General features: G+C 38.5%; 2 protein-coding genes across 5 annotated transcripts in view; both read left to right on the top strand.

The window, feature by feature from the left end:
• LOC115434446 (ly6/PLAUR domain-containing protein 6-like) overlaps positions 1–17,179 on the top strand; it is a 1,359,089-nt gene that overhangs the window by 220,455 nt on the left and 1,121,455 nt on the right.
• LOC115434240 (nck-associated protein 5-like) overlaps positions 1–17,179 on the top strand; it is a 197,458-nt gene that overhangs the window by 170,339 nt on the left and 9,940 nt on the right. For all 5 annotated transcript variants that reach the window (XM_030156080.1, XM_030156088.1, XM_030156092.1 and 2 more), the window contains 4 exons: positions 6,444–6,764; positions 9,676–9,797; positions 10,213–10,324; positions 12,161–12,333. In XM_030156080.1, the coding sequence (XP_030011940.1) occupies positions 6,444–6,764; positions 9,676–9,797; positions 10,213–10,324; positions 12,161–12,333 (728 nt within the window). The remainder of the gene's footprint in view (positions 1–6,443; positions 6,765–9,675; positions 9,798–10,212; positions 10,325–12,160; positions 12,334–17,179) is intronic.

A 17,179-nucleotide genomic window follows, 5' to 3' on the forward strand; every position in this document is an offset into this window, starting at 1 on the left:
CCATTACTGTGGGGAAAATAGCGGCGGCAGCAAACAACATGTTGACAATGTAGTCAGGTGATTGATGTGCAACTGGGTAATATTTTACAATGCCTGAGCAGCTAAGGGAGTGAAAAAATAGATGCATCAAACAATTTGTGAGACAGGACGATGATTGTTATTATTACAGTGCGACAATCTTACATTGCAGTGTGTAATTCAGCATTGGGAAAGAAGGAGGGGTAGCTGCTGTTTACTGCAAAGCACAGTGCAGCGTGTCTGTCACTCACCTGTCACTCAGTGGGGTATTTGAGAAATTGTCTCAGTGATCCATCTCAAAGGTCGTAATCACTTATCTCTTGTAATATAATAAAACGGCCAGCGAGGCAGTGGATTTCGATTAGATGATATGAGCTTTTCAGTGCTTTGGGACACATTTTCTCTAATATTACATGGTAAGAAATACTGTTTATTCTGGTTACAGCCATACTCAAAAACCTGGTTGAATCCTATTGGAACATAGTTTTGTTTTGTATTGGGCTCAGTCTCATGAGACATTTCTATACATTTTGCTGGTGTCACTTAGTAAAAGTTGATGTCATTTACTCCAGATTAAGCAGCATTTGAGTCAGGATGAAGTCTGAGTTTCTGACATTTAAATGTTAAATAATTAACCTTAAACCTTTAACCTTAAATAAAAAATTGATTTATCCGCTAACACTAAGGTTGGAAGCAAAAAAAAATCATTTCCCTTGTTCCTGTAAATGTTTATCATTTATCAAGCTATTATAGTTTATCAAAGACTAGACAGTAATGCAGCATTGACAGAAATACACACTTTACATAGACCTTGTGTTTACATATACATTGCAGTGAAATCTATAAAGTCTGAGATGTTAAATTCTGGAAAGTGCAAGTCGAGAATTATGCATGATGCATGACATGAATATGCAAGTCAAAGTATCATTAAAAGCATTAATAATTGATGTATCCGCTGAAGAGAGGAGAATGAGTAGCATCTTGTAGCAAAAGTAGTCAGACATTGATAGATAATGTAAAGATAAATAAAGCTGTAATATAGATTAATATACAGAAATGCCAACTGATTTCATGGTCTTTTACAGACTATTTCAATGTTGTATTTCTTTGTTTTTCTACTGTGACTCCTAGGAAGTTAATGTGAAGAACTCCAAAAGTTCTAATGTGTTCGATGAGTTTAATACTTTTTATATTGTTATTGTTCATGTGAAACCACTTAGAAGTAGAGCATTTCTCTTCCTTTGCTTCTCGACTTAGTGTGCTAAAATATTTATGTGAAATGAGGGGTCATCGGCAAATAAAAGAAAGAGCTGAGAAAATATAAAGCAGTGCATTTTAAAAATCAGCCTCTCAGGGACTTTAACCTTTTGACATCCACCCATTTCACTGAAGGGTTATGACAGAAGTCTAAGGTCAAAACGCATGTATTAGACTTTATTTGGAAGTGAATATCATAAGTTTCTGTGTAGTGTTGCTACAACTCAACCTAAACTAAATTATTTCAAGCATGATTCAAATACAGTCGCGATCAAAATTATTAGACCACCCTTGTTTTCTTCAATTTCTTGTTAATTTTAACGCCTGGTACAACTAAAGGTACATTTGTTTGGATAAATATAATGACAACAACAAAAAAAACTCACAAGAGTTTAATTTAAGAGCTGATATCTAGCCATTTTCCATAGCTATGGCATTGGACTGCCAAAAACAGTGCTTTTTCATTTCCATGTTTTCTTTTCTGTCTGTTTTAGTCACATGATACACACAAGAGTTAGTACTTGATTGCATAACCATTGTTTTTGATGACTTGATGGTCTAATAATTTTTTCCGCGACTGTATATGCCTTAAGCCTAAATATGTTACCAAAGACGTTGTGATTTAAAATGGATAAAGTCTGGCTTATTCCTTCAATACATCTTAGTTACCTGTTTCTATAAAAGTTATATGTTACTTTGTGCTTGCACCATAGTTGGCTGTTTCAATATCTAAAATACACACATGATCATGGCTGGCTGTCTTTTTAAATGCACCCCTCTAACCATTAACCCACTCTTATAATTAAACTTCTCATCACGTTATTTAGTAGAGCTGAATAATCTCTGCAGAACCAGCGATAGCACTTCAACTTCATTCATTTTCATAGTTTGACGACTTAACTTAGAAGTCCAACTAATCAAATCATTTCCGAAAGCTACTTTGGAGTGTGACACTTTCCAAAGAGTGTGAAAATGAGCTTCCCAATGTGTCGAAGCCATAGAGCCAAAAATAAAAATTAATTGTTTTCTGATTAACAGGCTGGCTTTTCTACATTCTGCCTACTTAGCACATTCCAGACACTGTGAATTAAATATTTCATAAAGGTTTCAGTGGCGGCTGCTCGGCTCTGCTTTAATGTCACGTCTTAACACACTGCGGCGTTCGCAGAACCTAATGCCAGACAAACACATCAATCACAGGAATAGTTTACATCCAGCCGCTTTATGATGCAGGCAGCTCGAGCAAAACCCATGTTATGAATGTGGTCTTCAGAGTTTTGTACACCTGTCAGTTATTGTATATTAGAGATCTTCCCTTGAGGCAGTCTTTTTTCTTGTAAAGGGACAATAAATAACTTTCTGACTGACCACAGTGCAGAATAGCGATAATACATCTGCAGGGGTTTGATGTGTAGTTGATCAATACCAATGATTCAGCAATTACTTCACAGGGTGCTGATGTGTCTGCCTTTCAAAACTTACTTTCCTTTTGCACTAGACTTTGGAGAAAAAAGCACTTTCTTTTCAGCAGTGCTGGGAGCAAGCAAACACAAGATGCTTCATTCTCAACCTCAAAAAAAAAAAGACTGTCTATTTCTTTTTTCTGAACAGATATTGCTCCTAGATCTCTAGTGTTTTGACTTAGGATACTCGCAACTTAACAATTTGTGCCAAATCTTGCTGCTATGTGATGTGATTGTTGATACAGAAATATCTTCCAGATAAGGTTACGTTTGTTAGTGATGATTCTTTCCATCCCTTCCTCATTGCATAAAGCCAATTCACTGTGTGAGCTATCAAAAAAACGGCTTTCTTCCTTCACACCCTGGAGGTTGTACACAGAAGTGATAGGGAGCTCATGAAAAACTAGATTGTGTCCAGTTGTTGTTGCCTGTGGGTGGAATTACTGTGGACCTTGTTATACTTTGGTTACAGAGAGCATTTTGAACTGCCAGCCATGGCATTCAATTATACAACTTTGTAATGTATGGCGCTCTCTTGCTTTCCTCCAACAAGAGACAAATTAGCAGTCATATATGTGTGGATTTGTCAAGAACATCATGCATTTTTAAAACAGATCAGGACTTTTGCTTTGAGTTTTTTATGATATTGCTTTTCTTGTTGCAGCAGCAGTAGCAGCTGTCCTCTGTGCCTCATGCAGATACGTGCGCTATAACAGGCCATCTGTCCAAAGAACGGGCCATACGTCCCATAACTAACACTGTGGAGTCATTCTCACACGTTCTGTATGTACACTATGCTGTAGGATGCCACAAGCAATTCATAAAACAAAGAAAAAGTACCTAAAAAGTCATAAAAAGTCCAATAATCTGAATTTCAAGCTTTAAAAACTTCATCCGGGCATTCAATAGGTCGCCCCCAATCCATTTTAGGGTTAGGGTTCCCACGTCTAAACTGATGCAGTATAGATAGTGTTTCAGTGATATGATAAATACAGATACTAGGAGATTTTCTGTTTCAAATGTAGTCTAATAACCCAAAAGTAGAAAATAGTTGTTGTAAGGTGAAAATACCTTTAAGATTCGCTATGGAAGACTCATACATACTTGTGCCCCAAGTTTTTGATGGAGTTCCTATTTGTTGATTTTAGCTAATTCCATGACTATGCTAATAACACACAGGACATCAGCTTCTGTATTCACAGTGGGGGCATTACCTTAGCACTGCCCACCACAACACAAACAACTAACTGTTCAATTGCCTTCATAATAACCTCAAAATGCCTTTCACTTACTTGATGAAATCTGCAGAAAGACTGACAGAAACAGCAGCTTGAAAAATAAACAACATGAACAGTAACTGTGTGCTTCAGAAATGAATAACTTCCTTAAATTCCTTTTGTCCTCAGAGTTATTGACAAAGCTTTCATTGCATTAGTTTTAACGTAAACCCAGGTGTGAATCCTAATATGTTTACACTTGCAATAAACTAAAAATCTTCCTCTCAGAGTCTTTTAAAACTTTACGTTCATCGCAAACTTGCATCCAGACGTAAAATGCTCATGAGTGTTCTGTAGAGATGATACCATACAGTTGCGACACAGGGCCTGTCAGTATTAATCCAACTCTGCAAAAATGAAAACAACATACTTGCTTGCTTTAAAAGTTGTTACTTGCCAATAATTTGAGGGGGAGAACTGATGTCTGCAGTGGTTTCTCAAAGGCAAACAGTAGAAGATGTAAAAGAATCAGCTCAAAGCTCAGGGTCTGGCTCTGCAAAGCTGCACCATAGTATGTTTACCCACAGCAACGCGGAAATAAAAGCCTTTCAAATGAACTTTATGGATCATTTTGAATTTTATCCTCTTCAACAATCTCTATATAGTTCCAAATAAGCAGTGGGTCCGATGTGCCTGTTGGCCAGTTTTATTCACAGTTACAAGGACCTGGGCTGTGCTGAATGCCTCTCCATCTGTTCCAGCCTGAGTCGAGGCTCCGCAAACTGTGACTTTCTAAACGACGCCCATCTGTTGCTACTCACCATCATCTCTGCTGATTACAACCCAGCAGGCGCTCTGATGAATGTGAGGAACATGTCCTTGGGTTGTGGCTCCATTTTGTATTTTGTTGAAAATGGCTAGCAGCAGGTGTTTTCTTGTGTCATGTCACAATGAAGCACTTTTCCACCCACGTTATAACTGTGCATCTGTCACTACTATGAAAGTTTCAGTGTATCAGAACAGAGCCACAACCAATTATTTACTTGAATAAGTAAATAATTAAGTGCCAAAACCTGTAGTTCCTCAAAAGTCCACTAGAGGATGGCCCCAAATGAAGTCCATCCTCTTAAGCCCCTGTGCTGAAATACATAATTTCTCAACAGACATAAAAAATGTCTTTTTATAACAACTGTACAGGGTGAATCTGTATATAACTTGTATAAATTGTACTACGACTTACTGTTATACATAATAAAGGGCATGGTTACTGTGAGTGTCAGGTGGATACTTCACCAATGAAATGAAACCGTTCACTTCCTGTCTCCTAAATGGGTGTGAACAGAAGGTTAAGATGGTAGACATTGTACGGATGAATGAAAGTATAAATGCAGTAATAATAATGCACAAATACTAGTATGTTGGTAATGAAAATGATTTTGTCCTAATTATATATTTTTTTAATATTGTCCTGCTTGTTTTTACCTCCTCCAGTTGAGATGTGTGTTGCAGAGTCATTACTAAGACCGACACAGGCCTTAATCAAAGTCCATTTTCTCTTGATCTTTGCATCTTAAAAATGTCATTTTAATTTCAGGATGTTTAGTAGATGTGGTTTTCTTAAAATAGGTCCAATATTTACTTGTGGTGAAAGAACTGGTTGAAATCTGTAAGTGACATTCACTTCTCCCATTGAAATGTTTGACAGGTATGATTGACAGATAGCATGGCTGCTGAATCCAAACTTTGCGTTAAGGTCCTTATAGGGAGCTCTACTGTTTTTCTGGTCACAAAATAGCAAAGAAACTAGGCTACAAGAAGGAAGAAATATTGTTAAATATAGCCAAATTGTCTTGGGATTAAGCATGTTTCAGTTGGAAAGATTTTTTCAAGTCTTAAAAACTAAATTAAAAAACATTACAAAATGTCATAATATTAACAGAATTACATTTGTATTGTGAAATGAAATTGTGGATCACTCTTAAAATAATGACAGTAATAATAAAAAAGTCAGCCCTGCAAAAACAACAAGCTAAAGGTGGCCTAAGACTTTTGAAGTTACACTGACCAGACCATCAAAGGTTTTGTTTTGTTCAAAGTTTATGATTTATTTATTAAAGTACTTGGTCTCCTAGCTGTTAGCATAGCCCACTAATTAGACAAGCCTGTGCCAATTACTGTGTTTACACATAGAAAGCTGATATTACTGCTGCTAAATGTTTCATCTCTTCAGCTCCAGACTCTTGACAGATATGCTCAAAAGCTCCAAAAAGCTCAGGTCGAGTCTATGGTAGAAATCCAACTATGTAATAAGTTAAAAAATGGTCTAAACATGTCTTTTTTGTCTTTGTGTTTGTTACTGAACCTACCACAGACGCCCTGTTTACACACAACCCCTTCCGCTGCATGTAAATCCAAGCCTTCCTGTCTTTTCCTTGACTGGTGACCCCTGTTTCTCCCAGACGTCACACTCCTCTCCCTGTCACTTTAGGCTCCAGCTGTCAGATGAGAACCCTGGACAGCGGCATCGGCACCTTCCCCCTCCCCGATTCTGTCAGCCGGGCCAGTGGTCGCCACATCCCCAAATCTGAATCCAGCCCTGGTGGGGTGACCACCGGCTCCCTGGAGCTCGATCAGGACCCTCCCTCTTCTCACCCTGAACCCTCCCAACCTGATGTGAAAGTGCCTTCCCTCCCAAAAACCCGTCTGCATGCCCCTACCAGCATGGGTCACTCCCTTTCTGACCCCACTGTGATCTGCAGCAGCAACAGCCTGGACACCCAGAGCCGACTGCCCAAATTATCCACCTCAGGTATGTTTGACTTTTATAAATGCCTTCTCAGTATGACACTCAGAAACAGTACATTAAAGCTGTTGCTGTCTGTGAATGTTCAATTATTATACAAGATGGCATTAAAAACATGTGGGTGTGTTTAATGCGTTTGTTGTTTTCCTTAATTTAAGCACAATGGGCCTCATGCATGAATCACACACGCCCAAAAATCTGATCTTAAATGTAACCTCTTAACATCCACCAGTAGGATTAGATCAACACCCATATAATGCATTAATGCTGATTCTTCAGAGGTCAGAAGCCACTGAACACACAAAATTATCATCATCATCATCCATCAGGTCACAGACATATTTTAAGGTTAGGGTTATTGAACCGAAGTGGTTTAAGTTGTATTCTAGTCACATGCTAAACACAAAAAACTAGAAGATGCTCTATTTTGGAGTCGGAGTTCATCTGTTTAGACCCTAACCCTAAATCCATGAAAATTTTGCTAAGGATTATTGTTCAGTGAAAAGACTGGGTGTTAAAAGGTTCTTAACTTTTATTCATGCATTAATACTTTAATACTGCAAAATACATCAAAATTTCAGAGTGTGCTAGACCACACAAAAGTCAATCCATGTTTTGTGCAGTGAAATACTAATAACAATGGTGAAAAGTAGTTTACTTCATGAAAGAATAGAAAAAAAAACATTGAAAACCAATGTTTATCTTGTGTATTTGTCCTATTACTTCTGATACTACACAATACACCACCTACTGTTTCAATAAAAAGCACTTCTGTTTTATCTAAATTTAGGCTGTCAGGACTGTTGGCTAGACTTCTGACCCCGTGTACTAACTCTCAGATCCTGCGGGAGATGACCTTAAACCAAAAACTGATACACTTGCCCAGAGAGAAGAACCTCAGTGTGTTTTTAGTGTACATTTTTAGATCCAGTTCTTTTTTTAATTATACTGAGACATCTCACCGTGTTCTCACGACTCCACTTCTCACACCTGAAAATACTTTGTGTCTTCTTAATAAAAGTTAATTAAGCAACATGAAGAACAAACAGTTTCTTATTTTGGTGTACTCGGGTGACATTTTCCTGCCCTGTTCTTCTGTCTTTTCTCTTTTGTGAGTTTAACATCATCTGCAGCAGCTTCTTAGTTCATGGTTTGCACATGGCATAAATAACAGAGCAAGTTCATTAACACACTCAAGTGCTTAAGAACAGACAAGGCGTACAATAAAGCAATCTAGGATTTTTTTTTCTAGTTTCATTTTCCTCTTATTACTTATGCAACAACAAATATAACAGAAAAATCAGAAAAGATTCATGCATGAGGGTGTTTTTCTATATTGGAGACTTAGACGATAACAGACGAGATGAGCGTAACGTTATTAATCTTCTCATTGAAATTCAGTTGACATATTACTCAGAATAAAATAAATATTCCATTATTTACTCACATAGTAGTTGTACAGCAGCAGAAGAAGGTGATTCTACTTTAGTAAAAAAAATTATAATGATATTTAATTTAGATTTGTGTCCTATAAAAGAGTCTGGGAGCTGTGTCATTTCCTCTTACCTTTTTACCTTGTTGTCTTGTTGCATATGACACCAGCCAACACTGAGTAGCAATATTCTGCAAAAGCTGCTTTGTTTCATATAAGATGGCAAAGTGCCAGGCCTTGAAAGCCTTATGCTGCTTGTTTTACCTTTCTGGAGCTAAGTGAAGTATTGAATGTCACTGCATTTTATGTTAACACATTTTCCTCCCGGGCACTCAAGGGCATGTTACTCCAGACAAACAGACAAGGAGAAGCTGTTTGGGTTTATTAGAGCCTGATTAAAAGAAGAACCTTGTTTGTTCAGCTAATTCTGAAGCGAATACATCAAAAGTGACAACTGATACTGAGGCATTCACGATGACAAAGGACTGCGTGTCCTTACAGAAGCCCATACATTGTCATGCCCCAAGGAACACTAACAAATGCTATTAGATAAGCATGTCAGCGTGGCCATAGATCATAAAGTGCCTTCTGCCACAGTGTGCAGTGTGATGCACAACAGAATGGTGGTGGCTAGGATGCAATCAGATGGCTGATTAGAGCGACAATAGCACACAGGGATGAATGATCACGCTCATTTATTTATGCTTACAGGACATTAGGCTGCATCTATTTCACCTCACTGCAGAGGCAGCAATTTGAGTCACATCTGCAAATGGAGAGCAGATCCTGTTGAGTCTTCCCAGTAGAACAAGTTGATTAGAGCTCAGACTTAGACTGTGCATCTTTATGATACATTTTAGATGTCTGTTTTTTCCATCATCATTATGTAGCACCACAAAACACACACAACACCAAAGAAAGCCTCATTGTTTGCCTCCTAATGGCCAAGAAAAATAAGGTGCTATACTTTTATGATGCAGATGCAGACTCCTCAGATAGAGATGGAGCTTAGGCTAAAAGCGACCCCTTATTGTGACGTGGCTGAATGTTAAAAGAGACAATTAAATTGGCGCGTGTCCGAGACAGCAGTAGGCAGAGTGATAATAAGGCAGCGCTTCGTCATTTGGGGGCGACAGCTGAAAGCTGTTATATCTGGGCTGCCAGGAGTCATGGCTGGGAACAATCACAGGGTGGACACCATTAATGTTTGATAGTGCTGATATTGTGCAGTTCTATTCATATATGCAGGAAATGGATGTGTAGGCAGTCTGATAGGTTTTGGTTGAATGCATGTGCTCATCCTGTATTTCATCGGTCTGTCTGCCAGGGGAAAGATTGTCACTTCAGAAGAATTCAAATGATGCTTTCGTCTTTCAATTGTTTACATGCACAGCATGAGGAGGTCATGTGGTGAACCCACTGAGTACATGCGTGTGCACTGTTCTTTCCTCTACAACTTTCTGACTCATTCCTTTTGTTTTATAGATGCATTCAGGACTAAGAGGTTGAGCCTTGGTGCCCCACGCAACAACATCTCAGCTTCCACAGAGGACAAAGAGGAAGAACCAGACGGGAGGATGAAAAACAAGGAGCACGACATGCCAGGTGTACGTTATTTACACTGCAATATTCATCTGATTGACTCAAACCTTGCACTTAGTTCTCAGTTTTGTTCTCAGAACAGTATCTACACAGAGTAGCCTAATATCATAGCCACATATCATGCTGCAGAAAGTCAATAAAAGGCTTTTTAATGCATATCGGACACCATAAAAACTTGTGAACGCTATGGCAGAAGTAGACTTTTCACAAGGATGTTTTTACTGGAAAATGTCTTCAATAAATCCCATCTCAATTCTTCTCTCACATTTATAGATTTGTTTGTTGGATTATTTTTCTTTCACATTCTTTATTGTTTATTTTCTGCACCACCAACAATTCAATAGCTCTCATCTGAGTCTTTAGAACTGCTTCATGTCTTTGTATTAAAGTGAATTTGTGTTTTTTTGCTCTTTTGTGCAGGAACGAGCCCTAAGGGTGTGCACATACTCAGGCAGTAGCAGTGATACTGAGACTGAACTGGAGGACTCGCCACAGAGAACTCTCATCCACCGAACAAAGAAGAATGACTCAGGTTTGTATGAACATTTGAATAATGGGTGCCCTATTAGTCATTTTTTCTATACTACCCATATGGAAATGTAATAAAAGACATATCCTGGTTCAATTTGTCTGCAGTTGTTCACATTGTTTAATGAAAAATGCTAGTCAACACAGAGACATCTCACATAAAGTAAAAGGTGCACATTCTGGACTGTGTTGTAACAGTAAACTGAAGGAGATTAAATTAAATAAACACATGAATCATATGTTTTTATTTGATTCAGGGTATTTAATCTGTTACTTTTGGTGAATATTGGAGGCTATTTTTAGAGTTGAGTCTGACCGATAAAAAGAGCTGATTTATCTTGCATTGACTTTATTGCTGCCTCTATTGTCATTGACAGTAACAACATGAAGCTATCCAGTCCTCCATCAACCTTCAACTTTTATTTATCATTGCCTATCTTTATGAGTCTACATAAATATAAATCTTTTTTCTGGCTTGTGTAATGGAACCAAATGACAGGAGTGGCAAGTTAGAATGGTCTTACCATAAAGACCAAATGTGCTGCTTGTTTAAATAACGTTTTGATGCAGAAGTGCTCATACATAATCTGTTCATTAGTCCAGCTCACAGGATGTACTCTGGTGGAATAATCCTTATCTTAGTTTGGCATATGATCGACTTTTCAGAGGCGTCATAAGGTTGTGTCATTACAAATACATATCTGTGCTGTTAAAAATTTCCTACACAGTTAACATTGATTTCTGTTTTTCAGTGTAGTTGCAATATTTTACACAAGAGCATTGCACTGACCTATGGATTTGTTGCATTTGTGAAGTTAGCACAAGTTGCTATGGTAGTACGTTTATTCCACCTGTCTTCGCCAAACTGTTCAGGTTTAGTCCACATTAAGTTGCAGAGTTTGTGTTATTTTTCTGCTGCTGTAGAAATAATCTAATATATAATATAAGTCTGTCAGCTGCAGATTTAGCTCCTGAACTCTGACATGCAGTGAATGTGATTCACGCAGATGCTTTATAATTAATTTAAAGTGAAAATGTGTCTGATTGAGTTTGAAACTCCATTGGGACAAATTATGCCGCCACAGTCTAGGTAATTAATATAACACTACAGCTGTATTTACCAGAAAACGTCAACTAGTGTTTATATCATGTAGATTTGCCAATTTTGAAAGATTTCAGTGCAAAATGTGGATCTTTTCTAAAAATGCAGAGTTTCTTGTCAGATATGTCATCACACACATCCAAAGCATCTGGAAACCAGAGAAAAGTAGCAGAAAATTATAGTTTGGTTTGTAACTCACCCACATTTTACAAGAGATGAAAAAATAGTGGATTGTGATTCTACCTCAAAGCATCATCATGAATTTTTGGCTGGATCACCCAACTCTGATTTAGCCATTTTCCCTCCTTGTTACATCAAAGACAAACAACCTCACAGTTGCAACTATGAGCATAAAATGACAAGTTTTAATGGATGTTTTAGACATTTTAATACCAAGACCTGCTTCACCATGTACAAATGTTTCACAAAACCACAGTGCTCTCTGACATTGTTTTGCATAGAAGCTACTGCTGCGTCTATAGTTTAACGCCACCCAAGATGAGTGTGATTCCTTTAAGAAATCCACCTGGTTAAATAACCCAGAGAGTTTTCTTTCTCCTATTCCACAGGTGATTGAGCCAGAATGATCTCCAGCACTCTGACAACTGTAATAAAGTGTGGAGAAACCAATCTCTAATATGTTTGACATACAGCTTGTACATGTGCGTTTGCACTTCATATGTGCATACATTGAATTTGTGTGGGAGAACTTCATTAAAACTAATCCTCTATCCACAGTCGAGCAGAATGAGGAGACCCTGAAGAGAAGCAGTGTGGAGACGTCCTTGTCAATCATGGACTACTATCAACACGATATGTTCTCACATCTGGAGGACAGCCGGAGGATTTCCCAATACAACTTGTTGCACAAAGAGTCGTCCCTAGATGGCAACGAAGGAGACAGACTCAGCGTGAGTATTAACACAACCTGTTGTTTACAGCTTCACTGATGCTTTACAGGCATGCTGCTGATTCCTATCAAGCAGTTTATTGGTTTTTATATGCTGCCATGAAGCCAGGCAGCTCCCAGGTGTAGATGTCTGCTGCTTTAAAATATAGAGTATGAGTGTGTTTGTGTGTGTGTGTGTGTGTGTGTGTGTGTGTGTGTGTGAGGGGATGGGATTGTCAATGAAACCTCCCTGTATAGAGACAAATACACTGGCAGAGGGTTTGCATAATAATTTTCTTTCCTTGCAGCAGAGGCATGAAGATGAATAAATTGAATTTTTACCATTCCTGCATGTCACAGTCTTCAGCAAGGAGACTTTTCAGATGTGTTGCTGCAGTCCTGGCGGGCTGCAGTGTCAACAATACCTATTGAAATAATTCCTGCGGCTCTAAACTCAACTCCCTTTTTCAAACTAAGTGAAGGCTTTCTTTTTGTACTGCTGGAATTGTTTGCAAATTTTCATAGAAAAAGCCATCTAATTGCTTTCGATCGGCTCGCCCTCTTGTGTCAGCGGGTATTTGCCTACTAGTATTTAACCCAGCTTAATGACAAATGAGGATCAGAGACCATGAAATGGCCTCCAGCCTGCATGGCCCAGCTCTGTGGGACAGTCAAACTCTGCCGCCCCAGTACCCACCATGACACAAAAATCCATGATTAGAAAAAAAAAGAAGGAACCTGACTCAACACAAGTTTGAAAAACAGTCAGTTTATAGAGTGTGTTTTTGATTATTGACCTCTGGTGTCATCTTGAATTTCAACAGCAGTGCAGGGTTAATCCATTTAAAAGACACTTCTCCCATGAATAAGAATGGAAAAAGACAGTGTAAGGCGAGGGCATTACTTGTTACTCACTCTGCTGAAGTGTCCTTGAGCACAATATCAAATCACTGTAAGTACTAAGGCCAGTATCTGTAGCTGACTCTACAACCTGACCTCGCTCTGAGGCTGGTTTGGTCAAAAAGAGAATTTCAATCAAGTATTATCGTGCCGTGAGAGTCTAACAAAGCAGTGTTCGGCACTTGAACTCAAAGTGGAATTTGTGTGAAAGCAGAATTTGGATTTTTGATCTAAGTCCCAGCGGAGACTCAGTGCATCGAACGGAAGGGCTGCTGTGCAACCAAGCTGCAAGCATAACTCCATTAACTGACATGTACGACACACAACACAACAAACTGAGCTCTGTTTGTCTCATCCTTAAACCTGTCAGTCATTTAATTGGATGCACAAGGCTACATTTCTGTGGGTGGCAGCAGACTAGCCCTGTGCTTACAGGGAATACACCAAAAAATGAGAGGTCAGGAGTTCAATTCCCTCCAGAGCATGACCTCCTATCCTGTCCTGTCAAAATATTAGGGGCCAAGCAGTGATGGGGAAACTGCATTTGTCAGTTGCTGTGCTCTGCTCAAGGAGCTTCCACAGCAGTTATCTCTGGCAGCTATAGTAACTAGTTCATTTGCAGGTTAACATTTCATATAAAAAATACACAGTCTGGCTAAAAAAAAGTCCCTACGTGGATTTAAATAAGCAAATATTTCAGAGCAGTAGTAGTCATTTTTGCAGCGCTAAAAGATTATGTGGTCTGATATGTCCAGATTGTAATCAAACGTTTGTACAATAAAATATTCTGTTCTGATTCTGTTGGGTTTCTGTAAATTGACTTAGAGTCTGGTTTTGACCAACTCTATATATAAAATGTCAAGAGATAACTTTTTTGTGATCTGGCGCTATATAAATAAAATTTGATTGATTGAGTGATTTAATTGGTTTTCCCCTGTAAGTCGCTTTGGAAAAAAGCGTCTGCCAAATGCGTAAACATAAACACATAAACATAAAATAAGATGTGTGATTTTTTGCAAAGCTTTGTTTATGTAATCAGTTCTATAGTTGTAAAATTCAACTGAGTGTAGAGTCATTAAAGTATCTTGAACATTACAGCACTGTTTACGTTGTGATGCATCAGTAAAAGTAATACTGATACATCCTGATCAAGCGACAACCACCATTAAAATTAGGCCAGTGTGCAAGTACCAAGACTTCAGCTCTGTCTCCATAAGCAAGTCAGTCCCATTAGACTCAAATGTTAAAATGTCACTTTGCAGCAGAAATAAACACTTATGGTCTCTGTAGGTCATTTGCTCTCTCATGGCACCTGTATATTAGGTGATTTGTTATATGACTAGGCTGTTTAGAGCGTACTAAGACTTACATTATGCATAAATAACAGTCTATCTGCACTGAATGACAAGTGGGTGAGTGCTGTCCATGTCTGCCACGTGGGGTTTAATCGACTGCTCACTTGACTGCTGAGTCTGACTTTCAGAGCTACTGTTTATTTATTATTCATTATTTATGCTCTAGTATATTTGTGGATTGGATGTTACACTAAAAAGACTGTCAAAAGTTCCAAACCCATTTTTATTAATTTTCTGTGTAGTTAACATAAGCAGTCTGATAGTATATCTTTTCCCACTGCCACTATGAGCTTGACACTTAAACTTGGCATGGATTGTTTAGCTTGGCCAGCAGCGCAACTGTGGCTATGAGCAAGGCAACAATGGGCAAGGATGCCACTTTAAACTGTAATTTATAATTTTCATTATTATGACATTTTATATTAAGATTTTTTAGTTGAGAATATAGATGTTTGCACTTCCAATCTGTGGTTCATTTTTCAAAATTTGAAAATTTACAACATTTTTATAGATTTCCCACTAGCGTAGCATCCCACATACGGACACATACGTACTGATGCTTTTTTTTTTTTTTTTTGGCCTGCATGGACGGTGAATGTGAAACTGGAAATAGTATTAGTTAGCAATAGCATGTATTTGATATCTCACTACTCCCCACTCCATTCGCTTCAAAAGTGAAATAATAGGTGATGTGGTGACTACATTCACTTTTTATTGTCAGTGTGAAACTGACATTTACTGTGTGCAAGATACTTGAAACTTTTCTGAAACAAGTTTGAAACTTTCCAGTGCTGAAAAAATACTTAATCCATCCAGAAATTAAGTCAAAATAAGCTTATTTGCATATATTTGCATGACAAGTGAACTGAAAGAATTAGAAGGATTTCCTTCATGGCTTTTTGAAAAACAAATCTTATTTGCAAAGAAAATAAAACTTAGGCTGTTGTTTTTACGAGCAAATAATGCATTGCAGTGTGAGCAAATGCTTCTCCTCTTTCTGTGTTATTAAAAGATAGTGTGCTTTCCACCTTTGCCAAAGATGATATTAATTTTGACAAAAACCTTATTCTTAAGCTATGAACCAACCGTTATGATGGATGACTACTGTTGAACCCATTTACCCTACATTATTCTCTTGAAAAAAGACAATCCATCTTGCCGTCGTCACCTCCTCACCCTTCATAGTGCGTGTCCGTACCTGAGTGGCCACTTTGCTTTGTTGTGGCTCGGGAGCTTTTTGACTCAGGAGACATTGTCTTTGGCGGCAGTTTGGGGAAGTTTGGTGGCTGGTAGCGGCCCTGTGTCAGAGCTCTGTGATTTAAGAGCCTTTAATAACCTTTCACAAACACTCAGGAGAGTGATGTAAAGCTCAGCGGCTCCCATCAGAGCCCTCACAGCCCGCGCTGGCCTCCCATTCATCATCCTGACAGCACCTGACAGCCCTGCTAACGGCACCCCCCGCCCCCTTTTCCTCCTATCCTCTCCTTCCTCCGAGTCTCTCTTTCTCCCACGTATGTCTTGTCTTCTTCCAGTCTTGCCTCTTTGTATTTCTGTCTCCCTCAAACAACTCTCTTCATCTGGTCCTCTCAGCTGACTTCTGTTACTTTTGTTCTCAACACTTTCCCCCTTGCACTTTCATTTGATTTTTCAGTTAATCCATTTCCAAAACTAACTTTTCATTTTTCTTCTAAACACGTCCATACTTTCTTTACATGAAGGAGAAAGAAAATGTCACAGGAACATAACACCACATGGCCAATGTAGGGAATTTCGTGGCATTTATGTGACTTGCATCCAGAAGTAGTACACAGCATATCAGAATGCTCAGCATCTCTGCAAGCATCGAGCAGCGTGTTACCTGGAGCAGTGATTACATGGGAGGGAAAAAGAACATTTCAGTTGACATGTAATTTGAATCGGGGCCAGTGGACAACCAAAAAGTCTTTCTATGTAAAAATACAAATCAACAGCAGGAATGTGCACTTCTCTTGAGTTGCTGTCAGACTGATAGCATCCCTAGCTGTAGTTATATTGGAAACTGCCATTGTGCCTCCCCGTAATGGTCTGAGACGATACATATTGTCGAGGTAATAAACAGTGTCATCCCATGTAAAATTATGCATCTGTATGGTTTTTCATATAATTTGACTGAATGATATGATATAACCCCAAACAAATTTCCTGTTTCCATTAACAAATTGTGAATTCAGTCACCATAGAACAAACTAATGCTATCTGATAGTGTCATATGCCGTATAAAGAAAGTGAATGTAGGCACCTTGACATGACCTTGTGGTTTGTGGACTTTGGTTTTGCAGCCTCAAGTTTTGCATTTTGACCATTGCTATCTTTGGAGCTAGGAAGTGACTGTATTTAAACATGAGAGAGGAGCTCAGGACGCAGTGACGACATCGTGCATTTTCTCACCAGAACTGCCGACTTTTAAGACATCTTTAATGACTGTTTATCAGCAAAGTTAGCAACTACACAGACCGATTTCAGATCCCTTAATCAGAGTAATGAATGACCCAAGAGGAAAGTAGTCATTTACTAGTCAGATAAACACATGAAAAAGCTATGATTGATGTACCTAATGACCAGTCGCTGATGGGC

The sequence above is a fragment of the Sphaeramia orbicularis genome, chromosome 2, assembly GCF_902148855.1.
Source record: "Sphaeramia orbicularis chromosome 2, fSphaOr1.1, whole genome shotgun sequence".
Taxonomy (NCBI): domain Eukaryota; kingdom Metazoa; phylum Chordata; class Actinopteri; order Kurtiformes; family Apogonidae; genus Sphaeramia; species Sphaeramia orbicularis.